General features: G+C 42.6%; 1 protein-coding gene across 4 annotated transcripts in view; it reads right to left on the reverse strand.

Moving 5' to 3' along the window:
• The window catches only part of LOC118097646 (rap1 GTPase-activating protein 1), a 49,311-nt gene that overhangs the window by 16,502 nt on the left and 10,021 nt on the right, over nt 1-22,788 (reverse strand). For 3 of the 4 annotated variants that reach the window (XM_035140731.2, XM_035140729.2, XM_060268824.1), the window contains exons 1-13: nt 13,881-19,002; nt 12,289-12,324; nt 8,944-8,991; nt 8,254-8,292; nt 6,869-7,060; nt 4,830-4,933; nt 3,939-4,017; nt 3,442-3,495; nt 3,259-3,342; nt 2,530-2,630; nt 2,081-2,210; nt 1,660-1,815; nt 810-881 (exon numbers count right to left, since the gene is read on the reverse strand). In XM_035140731.2, the coding sequence (XP_034996622.2) occupies nt 810-881; nt 1,660-1,815; nt 2,081-2,210; nt 2,530-2,630; nt 3,259-3,342; nt 3,442-3,495; nt 3,939-4,017; nt 4,830-4,933; nt 6,869-7,060; nt 8,254-8,292; nt 8,944-8,991; nt 12,289-12,306 (1,077 nt within the window). In that variant the 5' untranslated portion in view covers nt 12,307-12,324; nt 13,881-19,002. Of the gene's footprint in view, nt 1-809; nt 882-1,659; nt 1,816-2,080; nt 2,211-2,529; nt 2,631-3,258; nt 3,343-3,441; nt 3,496-3,938; nt 4,018-4,829; nt 4,934-6,868; nt 7,061-8,253; nt 8,293-8,943; nt 8,992-12,288; nt 12,325-13,880; nt 19,003-22,788 lie in introns of those variants that run through there. The other variant, XM_060268825.1, reaches the window with a different exon arrangement.

Genomic DNA, 22,788 nt, shown 5'->3' on the forward strand with positions numbered 1-22,788 from the left:
GATTCATTTAAAGAGGCTACCCCTCATTTCCTATTTATAAAGACAAAGTAGACTACATATGCTGTACTACAATTTTTCTGAAAATGTATATTAGCTGGTGAGTACTGATGCTAGAATGGGACCCAGGTGGTGCTGTGCCTAGGGCTTGCCGATCAGAAGGTCGGCGGTTCGAATCCCTGTGACGGGGTGAGCTCCCGTTGTTCGGTTCCAGCTCCTGCCAACCTAGCAGTTCGAAAGCACATCAAAGTGCAAGTAGAAAAATAGGGACCGCTACAGTGGGAAGGTAAACGGCGTTTCCGTGTGCTGCTCTGGTTCGCCAGAAGCGGCTTTGTCATGCTGGCCACATGACCTGGAAGCTGTACGCTGGCTCCCTCTGCCAATAACGTGAGATGAGCGCGCAACCCCAGAGTCGGTTACGACTGGACCTAATGGTCAGGGGTCCCTTTACCTTTACTGATGCTAGAAGGCGCTTAAGCTGAAATTGGCAGCATTCAGACAACAACCTGTTCACTTTTATTCACAAACAGCCTATTTTAGGTGCTTCTGAACATATTAAATGACAACAATGGCAATATTGGGAATGCTAGAGCCACATCTAAGAACACAAGCTGAGCTGAAAAAAATGGCTTCCAGGTTCATAGGTGCCACAATATTTTAGAGTCAAGGCCGTCACAAGTTTGGGGCTTTTCCAGCCCTACCGTAGGTAGCTGCACAGAAAAGTTTCATATAAATAGATCGTAATGTAGGAACCATTACCAGAATTCCACTGCCCTTTAAGCCTTTAATTGTTTTTCTAGCTGCACACAAACCTTTTTGAATATTGCTGGATTTGGCAGAGAAGGCCCAAAGAAAGGGACGTCATCACGGGCTGCAACAGAAACCTGCAACCATCAGAAGGGACAGAGTGGTTTTAGAGTACAGACAGAATGACCACCGTGCAGGGTCTGTGCAGGTCTGCAGCCTTAGGATAATATTAAAACATTGTCAGTTTTCAACTGCTGTCTGATGAAACTGCTAATCAGCAGAGAGCACAAAAGATATGGGATGTTAGCAACATCTCATATACAGCCACACACACACACACACACACACACTCGTTTATAACATTGCAAAAATGCAAATAAATGCACATTAGTACATTATATTCCAGGTGAGTACATTGCAATCATAGTATTCTTCCTTTTTCGACTATCAAAATACATACCGGTAAAAGCTATTTCCATTACCAACAGTCTGTTATACTTACTACCTTTCCTGTATTTCCAATACATTAAAAACTTGCATTATTTTACAAATAAATATCACATAAAAACCTGATTACTATATTTTCCTTCTGTGTTCTTATTTGTTTAATTTCCCCTCAACAATAGGTATGGATTGGCTGATTCCTGCACTTTGTTGTTATAATATTGGATAAATAAACTCAGTTTCTTTACAAACGTATTTTTGTGGTGTCTTCCTTCTCTAACAAATCAAATTTGTTAGCTTAACCATTCATGAGGGGTGTGGCTGGGAAGGGGGTGTGGGAGATTCCCAAGGGCCAGCCAGAAGAGCCCAGAGGGCCACACCCAGCCTCCAGACCTGAGGTTCGCTACCCCTGCAGCAGAACTCTCTTGCACTAGTCGTCAAAGTAGCAGAGTATTGACCAAGTGGACTTACCTTGTAGAGAGTCTCCCCCAGGGCGCTGTGGTGGAGCTGCACAACCACATAGGAATGCAGGAAGTTTGACGCAATCATGTCGGGGACAAAGGGAGTATTTTCGTCCTGGAAGACAATGGCCACGATATCGTTCCCAATGTGGCGCTTCCGCTGAAGCTGGAAGGGAACACGCAAGGGAACATGTTATAAGAGGGGAGTTGGGCTTCCAAAATGCAAGCTAGCTGCCCAGCTTGGCCACTCAAGTCCACAGCACCCACCCCAATTTTAAACTCCCCAGACGAGATTATGGCCTCTTCTTTCCAATCACAACTTGCTCCAACAACCTTCCCTTTGTCACATCAACCCTAAAGTAGCTAGCTGTCTGTTGCCATCACTCTAGAGGCTTATTCAATACTGTGTCCTCTATAGGTCCCCACGGTACCTGTTGGGCATCTCCCTCTGTGAAGGGCAACATTGTAGAGACATGGAACATGATCTCTTTGCCCCGGAAATGTGTGTAGACAGACTCAGATCCTGTTTGACCTCGAGTAACATCCAAGCCACCTCGGAAGCTGATCAGCATAAGAAAGGCAAGAGGGAGAAGGAGAGAGGAGAACAGACAGAAGAAGAAAGATATACCATGAACAACGGTAGCAGCTTTATCGAAGACAGAAATACAATTCACAGAAGGAATTGTGGTAATTGGTCCATGCAGTGGTGTGTGAAAGGGGGTAGGCCTAGAACTTCCTGGTGGTGGTACTGTCACTTCCCAGGACGGGACAAGACAGGGCCATTGCTATCTGCTGCTATTACGGCGATGCACGAGTCTTAGGAGGAAAAATGGGCCAAGAAGGACAACTTCCAAACCATTTTTACAGCTGAAGTACTCACCCACGGAAATCCTGCAACTGGATCCTGTCTCCAAGGATATTCAAAAACTCTAAGAAGCCCAGACTCTCTTCAGTATTACTGAAGACTTCTTCCTCTGTGGTCTATATAAAAGGAAATAGAAAACTGAAGGCCACCATTTTCCATTTGAGTTCTTGACCGACCCTGGAGTCCAATAACCAGTGCAATAAAGGTCTCTTTTGCACATGTGTGTGCATACGCACAAACACACACACACATAAATAAACACACACACACACTTTCCTTTCACCTTCCTAAAAAAGCCACAATCCCTGTTTGCCAGAGCTGAAGGTGTGGAGATTGTGTGTATCTTTGACACTAGCAGAAGATAAGCTGAATAGGTTCGAACCAGATATTAGTCAGTGGTGGTCCATAGGCCATATCCAATCCCCTAAAGGGTACCTTTCAACGGGGACTTAAAGAGACATTTCTCAGGTTGGTTTCTCCTCCCTAGTCGCTTGCACGTCACTTCCAAGTCCTCTCCTTCCCAGCTGCAGAAACCAGAGGGAGGATGGGGGGGGGCGAGGAGGGCAAGGGGGGGGGGGGGAGATGACTAGCCAAAAAGGAGTGATGATGTACCGGAAAGGAAGAATGGAGGATCAATGGACATGATGGAGGGGAACAAGAGGACATAGGGAAGCTCTTGTCCAGACTCCCCAAATGGCCTACGATAGAAAAGGGCATCGAGTGTGCATAAGAAAAGAGGTTTACCTGCCCAAGTTTTTGGTAGATAACTCCGAACTTGAAGTTATTGCTGATGACATGTTCATCAAATGCAACAATGAGTTGCGAAGCCTAGGAGGTGGAGAAACAGCCCGAGTGAGTTAAAAGTAACAACAGGCAGCAGCCCCAGAGAAAGAGAGAGTTTGCATATGCGGCTACAGTTGAGCCTACCTTGGGATAGAGCACTGGAAAGAAGCGGTCAACATTCACATCCTCACACAGCAGCTGCAGGGGGACAAGCAAAACAGGTTAACACACTTCTAGTGCAGGGGCTTTTGGTACCATTTTCATTGAAGCCAATTGGATGAGCACCAGTTATTTAACATGGCATGAAAATTCACATTTGCAAATTTAATCTTTCAACAGTCCTGTATTTGCAAGGGATTGGTGTCACACACACACACAAACCCCAACTTATTTATTCTCTAGTTGCTTTCATAGTCTAGTACTCAAGGATTCAAAATTGATTAAGTGGGATATAAATTTAAATTTCGGACTTAAAATTTGAGACTGTTTAACTTATGATGCCTGGCATGGGTGACCTAATGAAATGGAACTTTCTCTTTGGACAAGTAACCGAAAGGAATCAGATTTGGTTCATCGGAAGGTTACAAGGCAAAAATAACCCAGCAACTAACAGTAAAGGTGCTGGACCTGGAACAATGTACCTTTGCCATTTGGACAGCATTGGGGAACTCATTCAGGCAAGAAATAGGAATCAAGTCGTGCTTGGTACTAGTTCGAGACCTGCAACAAACAAACAAACAAAATAAATGCTAAGGAAACCAAGCAGCAACAACTCCAGCTTCCCTAGTACCCCAAAGTTAACAGTACCTAAAGCCAGCAAAGTTATTTTGGCACCTGTGACAGAAAAATCGCACAAGCCCTTCCCTCCTTCCCTTACAGTAAAAATACAATAAATTAAATGGCTAACATTTCCCCACAATTTCATGACACTCAAAATCAGCTGCCTGTCTCATTCTGCCTAATAGCAGAGGTAGCTTTACATCCAGGAAGGGTGGATACCCTTTGGCAATGCAACAGGCAATTTTAATTTTATTTTGCCCACTGACTGGATAAATTTTAATTTATTTTATCCACGGACTCCTTTCTGTAATTGTTATGTATACTGCAAATTAAGCTTGGTAATCAAGTGGTATATTTAGCAGTAATTAAGTAATATATATAATTTCATTGGGTGCCCCAAATAAGGCTTGTTAGCCTTCTCAAACATCAACAGTTGTGGACTTTTCCCAAAGCAATCATGAGGGAATTTCTTTTTTAAAAAGTGTGCTGGGGTGGGGTGAGGAAGACAAGCACTTGCCAAATGAATAGCCGAGGGATTATTGACAGCACCTCCTGCTATCTTTAAATGTAATTTTGATTTGCAAACAGTTCTGAAATTCCGGTGACTTGTGTGTGTGTGTGTGTGTGTGTGTGTGTGTGTGTGTGTGTGTGAAAAGTGGCAAATAAGCTTAGTTAAGACAGCCATTGAGAGACAGAGAACCACCTGAAAAGTACCATCATTTCACAAGGTTTGAACCAAAGGGCAATTTTACCTCAGAAGCAAGCGGAGGTTGTCTTGCTTTTCAACTTGTTCATACTTCACAGAAAGGACCAAATACCCCAAAGTTGTGTCACTGGCATAAAAATTGTGATGTTCCTGAGGAAAAGAGATATTGAAATAAGGGATGTAGAAGTAAGAGACTCTTTTGCTGTTCCAGCAGCCACTGGGCACATGTAATCTTCTGAATTCGGGACTGCCTTGAGGTAATATGAGAGGACACAATGGAAGTCGTAGTAGGCCAAATTGGGGCGGAAGGCAATGCAATGTTGCTTTGTATGTAGTAATGCAGGTTGTGCGCTGAGGGTGTGTCATAATTTCACTGCCTCTCTCCAGCATCACGGACACAATCTTTGAATGGTGGTGGTATTTTCAGGGATATAGCTTCTGCCATTTTTATGTCACTTTTCTATTTTCTGTGCTGTGTCTGTTTCCCCCCGCCCATCCCCTTCTGAGTTGACCATACCTAGGATACAATGGATGCTCCAACATGCAGAAGCAATGATTTTGCCTCCCCTTCTTCCACAGTGATCTGTGGTTTTCATTGTACATATAATTATTGTATACCACTTGGATATTTTCGATGAAATTAGTGTTTTCGTAAATAAATACTTTCATACATAGCTGCCAAGTTTTCCCTTTTCTTGCGAGGAAGCCTATTCAGCATAAGGAAAAATCCCTTAAAATAAGGGATAACTTGGCAGCTATGCTTTCATAAGATAGTATTTTATGTTTGGTCCATTTTTATACTGGTTCTAAAATAGTCTGGGAAAACAGGTGTGCCCTTAAAGCACACCTAATTGATTATAACTGACCCTCATCGATTAATTGACAAAATATTAAATTGACCAGAAGACACCAGTAATTAACAATTAAACCAGCAGGTTACTGTATTTTTCCGTCTATAAGACGCCCCCATGTATAAGATGCCCCCTATTTTGGGGGACTCAGATTTAAGAAAATGGGGGGAGATGTATCCATGTACAAGGCACACCCTAATTTTTGACATTATTTTTTAGGAAAAAAACCTAGACTTATACACGGATATATACGGTAATTGTGATGTGTTTGGCACCATCTCTTTGTAGCTTTAGGTGATCACAGAAAATGCACTTCTTCTACCTGGCCTTTGGCAACTGTACTCAGGTTGTTACTGTCTCCCTAGCTGTAATCTGGTTTTGTTGATATGTATGGTATTTTGCAGTGGGACTTTTTCTTTGTTTTGTTTTATTGTACTAGTTTTCTCTACGTGTAACTCACCCTGGGACTTCATGGAGAAGGGCAAGCAACAAATATAATAAATTTTAAAAGCCTGTGTGCCTAATAAAATAATAGCATTTATTTTAAAGTATTTTTAGGATGCAATTTCATTTTTTATAAAAAAAACAACAAAGCACTTTACAACAAGCGCAATACAATAAAAACTACACAACATTAAAACAGTTCACCAGCTGAATATCATGGGAAACATTTTCCTTGACTGTCTGCATAGCCCTGGTTGCAAAAAAAAAAAAAAAGTTTTCAGCAAACGTTTGGAAGTTAGGGCTTTTCCACACCTCCCCCTTGTCCTGTTACTTTACCCCGGGGGAAACCGCTCTTTAGTGCTTAGTTGGAACAAATGGCAATTGGGGTTTCCCCCAGGTTCCCGTTTGTTCCAATCTATTGCTAAATTGTGGGTTTTCACATGGAAAGTGGGTAATTTTCGAATGTGAGAACCGCTCAGACCCATGCTTTCTAGGCACAGCACAAGTGGAAATATGGACAAGCTCATAGTTCAGAAGATGCCTGCTGTATGTCCATCGGAAAAGCATTCCCCAGCAGTGGGCCAGAAAGACTGAAGTCTCAGTTTCATGTTGACGTCAAATAAGCCTAACCAACTCAACGGACAACCAGGGACACTCTTTTCAGATGAGCTCAGTGATCAAGCTTAGGATATAAGGCACCCAGGACCCAAGTTGTTCAAGGCTTTATAAATGGACCCTGAACCCAGCTCAGTAGCAGATGAGCAGTCAGGAGCTATAGAACTTCTCTTACCTTTCCCAGGAAGTGCTTGCGGTACAACTTAGCTGTTGGGTCACACTCCAGCTTCACTTTGCCACTGCAAGGGGATGGCAGGTCATGCAATTCTGGGCCTGAGATGGGAAGGTTGTGAGAGGTCCCTTCGATCCAATAGCCCCCAAACTGGGGCAAGATAATGAGAGGGTAGGGCCACCCTCTCCGTAACACCTGTCCAGAAAGAGAGATGTTGCAGGATCAGACACGAGCAGAGAATCAAAACAGAACAGATCTAGATCTCTTGAATTCTTTCTTTCTTTTTAAATAGTTTTTATTCAAGATTCTCTTGGTTTACAAAAGACCGTGCATTGTCTCTTTTTCAGGTTGTAAACTCTCTTCTACAAATCAGTTACAAATCTTTTCTACAGATCAGTTACATTTTCGGCACAGAAAATTTAAAATGAATCCGATCTATAATTTCACATGCACACACGTCATCTGAAACAAAAGTAAGCCTTCAAAATCAAGTTTAGATTCAATTCTGGTCAGAATCTACCACAGAAAATGAGCTTTCCCCGGTCATCAAAGCATAGTATGAGCACCCAGAGAAGGAAATCAAATATTAATCTTAATAGTAGGACAGGTTCAGGCGGAAGCCATCATTTAGATATGTGGATTGCAAACAGTATATGGCTTTAAAGGTTAAAACTAGCACGTAGAAGTGTGTCCAGAAAATGACAGGAACTGGTGAAGCCATTTAAAAATGGTAGAATGTGGTCTGGCCATCCAGTCACAGCTGCCATCTGCACTATACATTTAAAGCAGTAATATATGACTTTAAACAGTTATGGCTTCCCCTTTGGAATCCTGAGAACTGCAATTCCATTAAGGATGTTGCGAGTTGTTAAAAAGGTAAAGGTACCCCTGACCATTAGGTCCAGTCGCTGACGACTCTGGGGTTGCAGCATTCATGTTAGGAGACTCCTATTCCTTGCACAGAGCTACAATTCCTAGAGTGGCTTAACAACCAATCCCTCTTCCCAGGGAACTCTAAACTTTTTTCAAAGAGGGCCAGATTTGATGAAGTGAAGGGCCGTGAGGGCCAACCAAAGTTGTTGAGCTTTTTATAGGATTGAGGGTTGGTTTTTTTAGGATTTTACCCCATGAAACAAACTGCCTCAGGGGTCGGATTAAACCGACTGCCGGGCCGGATTAGGCCCCTGAAACGGGCTTTGGACATGCCTGGAATAGGGGGTCTCCTAACAACTCTTAGTACAAAGGCAAATGAAGGCTTGGAGACATTAAATGCTGTCAGTTCAAACTAACACCTGATCCACAATTTGGGGGCATACCTGAGCCAACCTCATTTTTTAAAAACTGAATAAATTTGAACTCAAATCTTGGTTGGTTTTGCTGAGACTCACCTCATGGATGCTTGGGTATGGGATATACTCCTCTTCTCTCTGAAAACCCAAAGAGGTCATATGGGGGTGAGGAGCTGGGGATTATGCAAATTGCAAAGTAGTGCATGGGCTTCCCACATCCTATCAGATGCATCTCTGCCTCCTGAGTCCAAATAAGGATAATAATTGTGCCTCCCAGTTCTTCCACCCAAACTATATGCATTTTTGGATAATACAGTGTGTGTGTGTGTGTGTGTGTGTAATGACTATTTCCCCAGCTCCCTGTCTTCCTCATGAAACCCTCACCTCCTAGCATAGCTGTCAAGTTTTCCCTTTTCTTGTGAGGAAGCCTATTCAGCATAACAGAATTTCCCTTAAAAAAAAGGAAGAACTTGACAGCTGTGGCTCCTAGACCCTTAGCTCCACAGTTGAAACCTATGTAAGTGGAAGGCTGCCATTCATCGATACAGGGACACACACAAAGCTGCAATTCATCTAGGAGCAAAAACACACCCCTGTTGTCTTGCCCCCGATTCCCTGCCTGATGCTTAGCCCCATCTGGGCCTCACTGATCCCTCTCTGGATGATGGGAAACAGCTTTTTATATCATGCATTATAAAGACAATATGAGGATCGGCTCTTACAGTTGTCATTTTTAGTACTAAAATTCCGTTTGAGGGTTCAGTCGTATAATTGCAGAGCTGAACTGACCTTGAGTGGAGCTGGAAGTGAACACCTTTGCTCATCCAAACGACTTTTCTAGACAGAGGGAAAAGGCAGAATGAAACTGCAAAGCCCAGTATGTCTCTCCTTTTCCCTTTTCCCTCCACCTGATGCCAATATCCTGCTTGCCAACCCACCCACCCTCGCAACACAAGTTCAGATTTCTGCAGCTGAGAGCAAGATTCTCAACAAAGTTTTAAGTCCTACTCATGGATATAGCCAAGGTTAAATTGCAAAAAGAGAAAAGCCAGCATACCTGTTGTTGCTACGTTTTCATAACAATTAACTGTAGAATACCGTAGAAGGTATTCTGTAGCGTATCATCAACACAAACTGACCAATCAACAATCAACTCCCTTGTTTGCAAAGCAAAAGGATTCGTGCTTTTGGCATACACACCTAGGACACACAAGCCAATTTCACTATTTACATAACAATAGTCACTCAGTGTGTAGAAGGAGTAAACTAATCAGAAATACAAACTAATACAGAAATGAATCTGGGAAATAATCACATCATATAGTCTAAAATACTGTAAGCAGTGGAAGAATGGAGCTCTTACACACTGTAGCATCATATTCTGAGCAATGTACTCCTATAAACTACCCTGACCAGTGTGTTGACAAATGGTGAGGCTTAACTAAGGTTTACTTAGTAGGAGTAGTTACAGGTAGGTAGCCATGTTGGTCTGAGTCGAAACAAAATAAGAAAAAAATCCTTCAGTAGCACCTTAAAGACCAACTAAGTTTTTATTTTGGTATGAGCTTTCGTGTGCATGCACACTTCATCAGATATGGTACCTCATCAGAGAGGTATCTCTTCCAATCAATTGTGATTGGTGGGTTTGAATCTTTGGGTTGAAACCTGGAAAAGGTGAATAAAATAGCCTGGGGGGAGTGAGAGGGAGACTTCTCTCTCTCTCTCTCTCTCTCTCTCTCAGCTCTTGCTGGCCAAGGCTCTTGTGTGTCTGTCTCTTTCTTTGCACTCTGCACATGCTTTAACGCTACGCTACACCTCATTCTTTCTTATTCTGGCTGAGTTCCATTGCTTTAGGAAAGGGAAAGGGCATGATGTTTTGCAACCCTCTCATCCAGGTGTCAGAATCAACCCATGTTTTGCACAGGCCAAACGTAAAGCTAAAGCCTTGCTGTATATAGAGGCATCCATACACACAGCTGTTCCCCATCTACCGGTAACTGTTTCAGTTCAAGACACCTCAGCAGGCATCAGGGTAGTTTTCCAATCCTAACCTGGTTACTCCATTTCCTTTCCTCCTCTTAGCCTTGAGAGTTTAAGATTAAAAGGTAAGGTGTGTTCACCCAATTATCAGGGTAGCAGACACCTTTGCAGTACACTTTTCTGATAAAAGCTCTTAATTACATGAGCGTACCCAGACATGTAGGACTGCTGTGTGTTTTAATCTGTAATTTTAGCTTGTAACATAGATTTTTAACTGTTGGTTTTATTTATATATTTTGATTTAAAACAAAAACGAAAACAACACCATCGTTTTAACCTTGATCTGTTTAAATTATATCTATCTATCTATCTATCGCTTAGATGCTGTTGGGATGTTTTGTTTTGTTTTGCAATTAAGCAGAATGCGAGTTCTGTTAAATAAAAAGAGAGAAAGTTAACATGGCATAATGAGAGAATGCAGAGTTTGCTTTGCTAGCACAAACAGTGACAACACATAGTGACAACACAGAGAAGAAAACACAAGCAGGCATGGCAGGTGGCAGGGAAGGGGGATTTCGCTTCACATGTTCCTTACGTCAGAGCTACTGTGCATTCGGCCTCCGGCACCTAGCAACTAGGTAATTGCCAGCTCTTGTCTCACCACCAGCAGTTCGGCGCTGCTGGTTCTCTCTCTGACGCAATCAACAAATCATACAGGCTGCAGAGTGCCATTTTTAGTTATTGCCTCTGTTGCAGTTTCTGAGCCAACTGGCAATAGGAACTTAGCCTCCAGCCAGGGGTGGGGCAAAGCAGGGATGCCAAGGCACTCCTACGAAATATTTCATCCCAGGAATCGTGTGGTCAAGTGTATACATCCTTGGCCGTAAATGAGTGTTAGCTAACAGAAGCTCAGCGGAAAGAAAGCCACCCCATTTGTAACAAGCAGGAGCAAGGTGTTATAAGAATTTTTAGGTCTCAAATATCAATAAAATGTTCACAAATATACAAGGCAAACACATACATAAGTATATAAACCACGTGTCTGGCATAGTACAGGAGAGTACAGTGGTACCTCGCAAGACGAAAGCGTTTTGCGATCTTTTTGTTGACTCGCAAGACGAATTTTTCTATGGCCGTGTTTCACAAGACGAATTTCTTTGCATTATTTTTTTTTTTGCTTTGATTTGTTTAAATTGGAAAACCGCAAAATGAAATTTCCGCAATAGAAAACAACTCGCGGAACGAACTAATTTCGTCTTGTGAGGCATCACTGTAATCCTGAAGTCATTTTGACTCTCCCAAATTGACCTCAAATATTTCTCTGTAAGGAGAAAGGAAATGGGAAAGCCTCCCCATTGTCTTTTTGCTTGCAAATCCTGCCTTAAGGGCGTATTTGTGTATGAATAGGGTGAGCCTGTGTCCTGAATTCAAGAACTAAAGTATTTGCCATCACAAAAGAATGCCCAGGCTGCCCAGGTAAAGCAATCGGTGACCAATATCAAGTATCCTGGCAGACAGGACTTCTGCTGTAGATTCCCTCCTTCTGTGATGTATGTATGATGTTTTAGGGGGGTGGTCTTGGGCTACAGGGTGGGCAATTTCAAAAGTCTATATAAGGGCTTACGCACCATTGTTCTGGGTTCTCTCCTCCCTCCTGCGTGCGGTGAGTAAGGACCCTGTTGCAACAGTTAATAAAGATCAGGCTTACTAGCTGCTTTGCTTCGCAATGTACTCTGGTTGGCCTCTGTTATTTTCTCCTACCAATAGAGAACCCACTTAAGGACTCTATATGGGCTCTTGGATACCCCATAAGGGAAAAGGAGCAGTTTTTTCTTATAACAAGGGGAAGAGGTAAATACGTTTTGTGAAATGAGAAGGAAAGAGAGCCAGAGGAGCCGGTTGGAAGCCCAAAGTTGAAATAGAGTGGTGACATCAAAGCAGCTATGAAAGACCATTTGGCCAGCTGAATGGAGGTGAACAAGACTAGTTTGCAGAAGGTGCTGTAGAACTGGGGGGCGGGACTGGAATGAAAGACAGCAGGTTTTTACACGACAGCAGTGTTGCAATGGAGGTACAATCTCACAGCATATTTAATGCATGGGAGGTGAGTCAGCACTAAGAAAGCTGAAATTTGATGGAATAAGGCAACCATACCTGCATTTTTTCAATCATTTCAAACAAATCCACTGCCTGTAAGGAATAACAGGAAATAAGAAATGAATTTGCAAGGTCACAAATTTAGTTCAAGCTCTCTGTAATCGATGAGACTTTTATTCTGTTGTGAAATTATATGATGCTTAATATTTTGCCCTTTACACGCGCCCCAAAACTTGAATCTGCAAGGCTCTTCATAAGATTGACTTTCTCATCACTGATGTTAAAATGAATACTTCCTGATCTTCATTGTTACACAAATAGGCATGAAAGAAAAACTATTGCATAAACTCTAATTATTCAGAAACCCAACTGAAAAAATACTACTTACATATTCTGAGGTCTTGTGATTTATGAATCTTTCACTTTTTAAAAAAGCAATTCATCAGTATCACCTACCAATTCAGATACCAATTCACCTACTATTCAGATAGTAATTTATCTGTTAAGCTGAGGAAGATTTTCCATACCAGTCTAGAAGTTTTCCCATTTAAAAGCACAACCCTTGCTACTTGTTCTGATCCAAGCAGGGGCTGCACATGTGTATTGAAAAGGGATTCTCTGTATATCCCTAGCTGTAGGAGAGCTGCACCAATTAAACAGTTATGTTTGTGCAATTCACCAGCCTAATTCAACAGCCAGGACCAGGGCTGGCTCAGAACGTTTTGCCACTTCAGGCAAAACAGAAAATGCCACTCCACCTACGAATAATTTAAGCCAGGATCTGTCCACGTCTTTGGTCCGTTTTCTGCCCTGACTGGGCTAGCAGGACGACTGAAACACCTTCCGCTTAAATCCGGAAACCATGGACCCGCAACTGGACGTTGTGAGCACCAACTTCAATAAAAGATGGGCGTGGCAGTAGAGGTTTTATCCTCTTTTTATTTCTACAAGCTACAGCATATTTACAGAATTTACAGGCTCAGTCATCTTATCCTCAACACAGAGATAAAACACACTCTGACTGCAGACTGAGAACTCAGAGACAGACAAACTCCAAACTCCTAAAGCAGCAGAGTCACCGCCCCTTTTCTCTCTTAACATCAGATCATCCAATTCTCACACTGGGAGGGGTGAAAATGCTAACAACTACAGCCACCACCTCTTCCTCCACAGCTCCCTACATCTTGCTCCACAGACCTCCCCACAAAGGTGGTGGGGGAGTAAAAGGAGGCTGTAGAGCAGGCATCCCCAAACTGCGGCCCTCCAGATGTTTTGGCCTACAACTCCCATGATCCCTAGCTAACAGGACCAATGGTCAGGGATTATGGGAATTGTAGTCCAAAACATCTGGAGGGCCGAAGTTTGGGGGTGCCTGCTGTAGAGGAGCAGACATTGGTGGGTGGAGATGAGGCAGTTGCAGAGCTGGTGAGCAGCACACTCGCTGGAGGCAAGATCTGCTGCTTAAGGCAATTGCCTTACCTCACCAAATGGGCGGGCCGGCCCTGGCCAACTATGTGCACAGAGCTGACTACATGCACACCAGTTGGTTGAGAGAGCTGATTCAATCTACAACCTGACTCACTGAATACCTGACTGCAAGGATTCTAGTGTTTTTTTTTTTTTTGAAGAAAGATTCTGCAGCCTCTTACCTTATTTTGAACAGCTGGATTAAGGGCAGCCTGAGGATCCTGGACAGGTGAATCTAAGGTGTCACTGATGCAGCGCTCTGCCTCATCAGTCCTCCTGCATGAAAAGGAGACAACTCTAATCGGAGCACTATAAAATCCCCAATGTAGCAGGCAGGTCCTCTATTCCGTTTAGTCATACCATCCCTCCCAGATGTTGACACCCACCTTTACTTACAAGCCAAAGAATTGTTATGCTTGCACTTCATAAGACCCTTGGACCTCACTTTCAAAATCGGTGGAGAATGATCATCATATTATACTTCCAAGAAAATATCACAGCTGACAATGGGTTCAAGATCAAACCCAAAAATCTCAATGATAACTGAGAAATATGACACACACACACACACACCCTGCCCCTGATCAGGCCAGTTAACAAAGGCATATGTTTGTAGTATTTTCCACATACCGGTAAGCATATGCCAGAAACTCCAGACAGAAAACAGTACCACACTTATCTGCCCAGTGAATCAAGTTTTGTTTTTGTTTTTTTAAAAAATGCTAACCTAGAAATTCTCTAGCACAGTGTTCACATAAAAATAAAAAATCCTTCCAGTAGCACCTTAGAGACCAACTAAGTTTGTCATAGGTATGAGCTTTCGTGTGCATGCACACTTCTTTGGATACCTGTGAACAGGATACCTGTTCACAGTGAGTCCTAAGTGATCCTACTTCCATGCTTTTATTTGTAAAATTCCCTCCAGCCTACTGCAGCATCCCACCTTCCATTCTAGTACTGGCAACCAAGCTGCCACATACGGTACTATTCTCTCTACCCCTTCGGTGGTTCCACTGCAGTTTCCTTGCTATATCCAAATATGACTCCACACAAACATCCCTTCCAGTCTTCCACCACTTTGACTTGGCTCAGCAAATTCTTGAGCCCTTCTTTCTCATGTCTGGTTACAGTTGAGTATTAGCATGAACCTGAACTACATGTTTTGTGTTCTGCTTTGCTAAAAAAAGAGAAAAATCCTAGAAATCACACCAGTAGGTTTTACAAATGGAAGATGCGAGTTCTGTAAAAGAAAAACAGGCTTGGAACAATTCCCAAAAGACAATTAAATCAACAGACTTCCATATCATATAATTCTTTTGGTGACCTGCTGTTAGCCCAACGGTTCACTCTGTGTGTGTGTGTGTGTGTGTGTGTGTGTGTGTGTGTCTACATGCATCTACAGTGGTACCTTGATTCTCAAACGTAATCCGTTCCGGAAGTCCGTTCCAAAACCAAAGCGTTCCAAAACCAAGGCGCGCTTTCCCATAGAAAGCAATGCAAAATGGATTAATCGGTTCCAGACTGTTAAAAACAACCCCTAAAACAGCAACTTAACATGAATTTTACTATCTAACGAGACCATTGATCCATAAAATGAAAGCAATAAACAATGTCACACAATCAATCAGTGGGTTCCACAGAGTCACAAATAAGCCGCAAAAACAAAAACGCAAAATAAATATCAAAAACAGACAGACCTCAGCGTAGCACTCAAAATGGAGCACATTAGGCTTCCGAAAAAGGTTCACGAAACACTTCTGGATTTGCAGTGTTCCAAGTTGTTTGAGTACCAAGGCGTTTGAGAACCAAGGTACCACTGTATATGGATGAGTGAGATGTGTTTGCAGGACCCCAAGAGTTTTTACGACATAAATTATCTTACTTGATTAGCCATACAATATCAGAGTCTTTCCAAATTTTAACAATAAGCATAAGGAATGCCATGTAAAATAAATGATACCCTGATCCCAGAAGTCACGTGACAGTAAATAGCGAGTTACAAACTCCTTGGTGCAATAAACATTAGCAGTAGCTGGGGAATACTCTTGGAGGCCATTTACCAAAACAATGAGAGAACTCATCGAGTTTTATAAGACCTGTATCTGAGTGTGACTCGTCTGCACATAGAATGCCAGGATGCACAACTTCCCACTTTTGGGACCATTACCATTTTAGGGGCTGGGTGACTCTGAGACTCGGCGTGACATGCATTCTGTTTGATCTTAAGTGACCAAACTGCAGCTGAGATATTCTGAGAATCTATCTGCATTAATAGAAGCACAATGCAGAGGTAGAAAGCAGCTTTGCCTTCAACATCTGTTTCTCACTGATGATGGTAACACTGAAAGACGGTAATATGGAGGCAGCACAGCAAGGGGTAATTACTGCTTCCAGTAAACTCATTTAGAGGATTTCCTGAAAGAACCTGAACACTCCTCCCAAACAAATAAGCAGAGGAAAAAATGCACACATAATCACAATTCATTTACATGGGTTTATAATTAGGGTCTTACGCAAATTAAGTTGCTCATTGCTTGCTTTGCAATGTGGATTTAAAACATCTGGAAAATCAAACCAAAACAGCTGGACAACTAAAAGTCACCCAGGTACATATCCCAGAGGCAAGCTCTAAATCTATTGCTTGTTCTTCTTAAAGTTGCTTGCTTGGATTTGAAACGTACTGGAGCCCTGGTGGGCTAGGAGGTGGAGCCTTGATGCACAAAATGATCAGAGTAAAGGATGGGAAGAGCCAATAGCAAAATGGAAAATAAATAAAAAATATTATTGTACTACTACCTCTAAAGTATAATGGCTTCTAAGTCTTTAAGTATTTGTGATAACTGCCAGAATGTGGTTTTACTGGTCGGTATATCTAATTGACAGCCTTATATAAGAATATATAATAAACATTTTATGACACTTTTTCAGCGTTCAAAGTGCATCACACACATTATTTAAAGTTATCACCTACTTATATAGCTGCAAGGCTGAGCAATAGCATATAGCCATGCTAATCATTATTCTTCCTATGGAATCCTGGGAATTATAGTTCAGGAGGGCAATTAGGATCAGTGACAGATAATTCCCAGCATCTTGCTAAAGGACAATTCCCAGGACTCTTTGAGGATAAGCCATGTGGTTTAAAAATGCTATTAAGTTGGTAGTGTGTGGATAGGACTTGTGGCTCTCAAGATGTTATGGGACTCTTGCAACCCATCAGAAAAAGCCAGAATGGCAAATGGACAGGTATTATTGGAGTTGTGCTCTGATAACATCTGGAAGGTCATAGATTCCCCTTTCTGAGTTTGTGGTTAAAGTGATATTTGAATTGTGAACCTTAGCCACAACACAGTCCCGTGACTGGCAAACTCCAGATGTCCTTATTATAAACCAAAATCCAGGTTTGTAACCACAAGAGGCGTGTGGGAATTCAGGGATATTCCAGGCCCTCCCCAGAATATTCACATTTCATGAAGGTGGGGAAAGAAATGTGATTCTTTTTCTTTTGCTAATATATGGATGAAATGTGTAGGCAAAATTTATCTATACTGCACCTTTAAAGCATATTTGAAGCTCGTTTCCCCCCTCTACGAAATATGGGCACTGTAATTCACCCCTCACAGAGTTACAATTCCCGGCACCTTGAACAAACTACAGAGCTCAGAGCTCTTTGAGGAGGAAAATGTGCTTCAAACGTAATTTGTGTATGCACTCATAGTTGCTCAGTAAGGAATAAAACTGCTCTCAGTTCCCAATATTTTGGCTGCTACAAGAGCAAACCAACACAGGGATTACTGTCTAACATGAAGTACTTATATATTTAGACTTTATAACCATTTAATTTTACTACATCCACATCAAAAAACTTTGAGCTCTCTTGTTTCTAGATTCTGGCTGCTCTACATTAATGCTCCTTTCTCCCAGTTTACCAATAGGCCCCCCTCAAAGAAATATTTCTGGCAACAGGTCCTATGAAATTTCAGCCATATTTAGCATTCACGTTCCACAAAATACCATGGTACCGATAGGACTATTCTCCGGATGCGATTTTCAGCTGTGGGTCTGTAGAACTCCCCTTTTCTGAAAGCAAACGTCTTGTGAGAAATGCAGGCTCAGCTGTTTCCCTGTCTTTGGAAATACACTGCGTACAACAAGACACCTTTTCGAAAACCAAGAGGAAGGGGAGAAAGAGAGAAAAGGAAGACCTGAAGATTTAGGCATTGCAGGCTGGAAGGCGAGATCAATCCAGCTCATTCCCCTTCCCAAAAGGCTTGAGGGATCCCCTCATTCTTCTGGAAGTTCCCCCGAACTTTCGTAAAGGCAAAATAAATCCAGCTGCTCCCTTCTTTTCCTGGAAGATGCAGCAGGAAGGACATGCAACAGGGTGAGCCAGGACCTGTATAGGTACATACCCTTCACAGACTCCAAAGGTAAAGCTACGCTTCCGAGAAAACATCCTCTTCTCTCTGCCAATTGTGGGTTGCTTGGCCTCCTGTCTCCTCTTTCTGTGCCAGCATAAACTCGCCACCCTGGCTCCAGAGGCGACAGGATTTGTCCCCAAACCACTATTCCCCTTGCTTTAAAAAAACGAACAAAAAACCTCCAAATCTAAACTGCTATTTCCTTTCCTCTCCTGAGATATACTTCAAATGACAAAATTAAGAACAGCTCACAGTTAGGGCTCGATCTACACAGCGCAAGGGCAGGAAACTCCTGGGGAGACACTGCAGGTTGTCAGGAGGGCTAGAGAACAACCAAGGAAGAAAGGTGAGAGAGTCAGAGAGGGAAAGCAAGAAATGAAGGAGGCGAATATTTTGAAGAGGAAAATGAGAAGGGAAACCGAAAACCTAGCACTTCCTCGGCAGGGATAATCCAGATCTCCATGAAAAAAACATCATGCTTATCATTGTACGTCGAGGGCTGTTGTTTGAACAACAGTACCATAGTGGTTTCTAGCATGATGTTACAAAAGGGAGATGGACCTGAGATGTTTTGGCAAGGAGGGAGACAGAGGAAAGGAGCATGGGTCTGCAGAACAAGGAACGAGCAGGAAACCATTTAGTTGTCTATCCTTATTATGGCAGAAGAAAACGAGCCAGACCACCAGGAGATCCACGTAGAAGACTATGCCCAGTCTCTGTGTAACTTCACTCAGCAGTTTAATGCAGACATTGAACAGCACAGAGGACAAGGTTAAAACTGCGGTACTGCATAGGCCAAAGACAAAACAGCAAACAAAACAAAACAAAACAGCAAACTGGTAGTCCTCCTAACACCATCTTCTGGGTCTGCTCCTGCCCTCCAGGGAGAAGAAGAAGAAGAAGAAGAAGAAGAAGAAGAAGAAGAAGAAGAAGAAGAAGAAGAAGAAGAAGAAGAAGAAGAAGAAGAAGAAGAAGAAGAAGAAGAAGAAGAAGAATTTTATTATTTATACACCACCCATATGACTGGTGCTACCTGCAAATCGAGCCTCTCACACCCATTCATGTGAGATGGCCTTGACTGTATATCAAATACTCTTGAGAGGTCCAGAAGAATGATCATTTCCCTGGTGCAAGCAATCTTCTGGAATAATAATAATAATAATAATAATAATAATAATAATAATAATAATCTGGGCTGAAAACTTAATTGGGAGGAACCAAAACAACTGCCGTTATTGAAGAAAACTAACATACAAGTTTTCTAAATGCAGAGGTGATGCTTGTTCTTTTATATGAACAAATAGTCTTAGGCAGTGCTTTTTTCTGGGGGTACGCAGGGGTACACATACCCTTAAACATCTTGTGAATCTTTGTACTTTTGCCCATTTACTGTATTTATTTCCCCTGATCTGAACTATAAAATGGTGATTTTATTGAGTCAAAATGAGTACCCCGAAATACCCCGCACTGGTCTTAGGAGAGTAACATTCAGTTATTGCAGCTGTGTGCACACCATTTATTTAAAGCACATTTATAACACATCCCCTCCTCACTGCAAATAACCCGGGGAATTGTAATCTACCCCTCACAATTCCTCAGGGGCCTGTGAAGCCTCTGAGTGCGCCCACCTCCCTTGCAAGCCAGCCCTTATCCACTGCCCGCTTTGTCCTGAGGTGGTTATAGATACATTTTTCCCTCGAAAAGAACATGTAGAGGGGAAGGAGGAAATGTGATGCTGCTTCCATTCTGCTTTCAGCTCTATGTTGTTCAAGGAGGATCAGTACAGTACTTGAATAGCTGAGCAGAAAGTGGAGCAACTGAGAGGGCAGGAGGGAAAATGAAGTTATCAGGGAGACAGAGAGGAGAAAAATAGCAGTCAGGAGGAGAAGAGGAGAGAAAGTGAGGTGCCATAGGAGCCAGGAGAGCGAATATGAAATGTGTGTGTGTGGGGGGGGGGTGTCAGAGAGAGAGAAAGTGTGTAATCACATGCATACATAAATACACACGTCAAATCTAGTAAAACAGATTCCCCTTGATGTCACATTTTTTCATAGGGTTTATCCCCCTCGCCCTGCCACCTCAACCACCACTGAAATGCAGATCACACCTCTCTCTGGTGCCTGAGCCATCAAATTGCAGATCTGGTGTTTAGCAACAACGCCATCGTACACAAATATGGATCCTTACAGATCCTCATAATTTTCCCCTCAGAAACACCATCAAATGACCAAAGATGTGCTTTGTGATTATTATTTTTAGCGATTTTTCAGTCGAAATATGTAAAAGCATGGGAGATCAAAAAGGATTCATGCCTGGCTGGGATTAATGTTTCTGTGGTGCTCACAAGCACCAGATTTGTGATTTTTTTTTTTTACTCTGCAGTCCGCTCAAACAAGTTTTGATTTGATGGTGGTTTTTGGTGGACCCCGTGCAAATTTGTTTTAATTCTGCTGGATCCAACATTTAGCCAGCCCCCATAGAAAAATAGTGTGTGCATGTGGACATGACATGTTCTCTCTTTTGTCTGTCCAGGGGAGGGAGAAGCTATCAGAGGAGAAAGTGCCCACTATGGTCTCCCAAACTTGCAAATTCACTCAAGGGCCCAAAAACTTTGGCAACCCCTGGTTCACCACCTCAGTTCCCTGGTTTATACATAATGCTAAGCCAGGCATCCCCCAAATTGCGGCCCTCCAGATATTTTGGCCTACAACTCCCATGATCCCTAGCTAACAGGACCAGTGGTCAGGGATGATGGGAATTGTAGTCCAAAACATCTGGAGGGCCGAAGTTTGGGGATGCCTGTGCTAAGCCATAGTGTTTTTAGCTCAACTATGACTATTCAGCCAACATACTAACCATGGTTTGTTTTCTGCCAAACCACAATAAGCTTATGGTTTGTTGCTGGCTTAAGGATCATGACGTGTTTTAACCATGGGTTTATGTTCTAACTCAGGCATCCCCACACTTTGGCCCTCCAGATGTTTTGGCCTACAACTCCCATGATCCCTAGCTAACAAGACCAGTGGTCAGGGATGATGGGAATTGTAGTCCAAAACATATGGAGGGCCAAAGTGTGGGGATGCCTGTTCTAACTTAACAATCTTGTTTAACCATGGTTTGTTTATAGCTACCCACCCCACCTCAAGTGCTCTTCAGGTTACAAAACCATGAGGCAAGAGAAGCTGGAAAACAAAGCAAGGTTTGGAGAAACAAACAATGACTTCTTTGGGCGTATATGAGAAGACCTGTGGTGTGTTGAACATATCATGTTAAAATAATGGCTAAGTTGTGTGTGAATGCAGCCATTGAGAACTAGAGTTTCCCCCCATAGTTTTTCTATTGAAATTTGTTAGGATTTTATTGATTGATTGCTACTTTCCCCTGCTCATTTATCAGAAGGGACATCAAAAGCCCTTAGTAACAGCTTGATCTCTTTGAACTCCTCAGTCCAGGTATGAAAATAGTCTGTGCGCTGCTGAAGGGGGAATCAGGGATTGGTATATCAATGAAGCCTTATTAACAAGCCTGACACATACCAATTCACTTCTCTTCAGCCTCTTGTGAAGGGCATTTCCCTATTTCCTCTCTCACAATGCATGTTTATTCAGAAATAAGTCCCGCTAGGGTCAATGAGGCTTACTCCCAGTTTAAGTGAGCATAGGGTTTGCTGTTAGAGGAGTTGCTTCTTGAATCTTGGTCCTACTGCCTGATGATAAAATCCCTTTGAGCTATTTCCCCCCCTGTTTCACTGCCTCAGCTTTATTGCTATTAGCCATATCACTGCAAAAAGTAAAATGAGCAAATGCCGATAATTAAAACAGAGGAAATGTAAGGACACCAGAAATATAATATGGATGATTGGCTTCCCAAATTGACCAGACGAAATCTCAGGCAGTTGTACATATTATAAAACAGATTTATTAAAACATTTATTGCAATAAATGGTGGCAGTGAGAATGAGTTTCTCATTCTGCCCGACCCATGGGCATACACAGAGTGCTTTTATACCTTTTTTGACAGAGTGAAGTGAAGATCAGCCTTTCTGCAGTACTTCATCAACCAATCAAGAGAGAGCACCCCAAGATGCAAAGTCACCCGCCCAACTCTACTAGGTGGCGTTATGTACCTGGTACCTTCATACACGTGTCTATGTGGAATTTTACAGGCACAATTGTGGTTGTGCCCTACTTAGAACTTGCGGTGGGCTGCATCCTCTTGCTCTTGTGGTTTATGCTAGAATTTCTTAGAAGTGCTGTGTGTGGTTAGATCTTTGCATTAGATGTGCAAACATGCTGTGCCTGTTTGCTTTCTATCAGAGGCAGAGAGATTTAGAATTGAATATACAAAATGGAGTTCCTCTTGCTCCTTGGGCCTACGTGGCCTGACCAGGATTATTCTGGCCCTGGTCATTGCCACCCTATATTCCCTCCTCTTCAATATGGAGATGAAGAACAGGTGTGTTTCTGCATCTCCATTTGATTGACCCATCGCACTACAGTGTTTCCTGGTGTTTCCTGTTTGGCAGGGGGTTGGACTGGATGGCCCTTGTGGTCTCTTCCAACTCTATGATTCTACAGAGGAGCCAGCAGCTTCCCATGCTCCAATGTTAGGCCAAAGGATGGGCAACAGAGAGCAAAGTAAGTGAGGAAGCTTCTGCTGACTTTTCCCA

The sequence above is a fragment of the Zootoca vivipara genome, chromosome 16 (genome assembly GCF_963506605.1).
Source record: "Zootoca vivipara chromosome 16, rZooViv1.1, whole genome shotgun sequence".
NCBI lineage: Eukaryota > Metazoa > Chordata > Lepidosauria > Squamata > Lacertidae > Zootoca > Zootoca vivipara.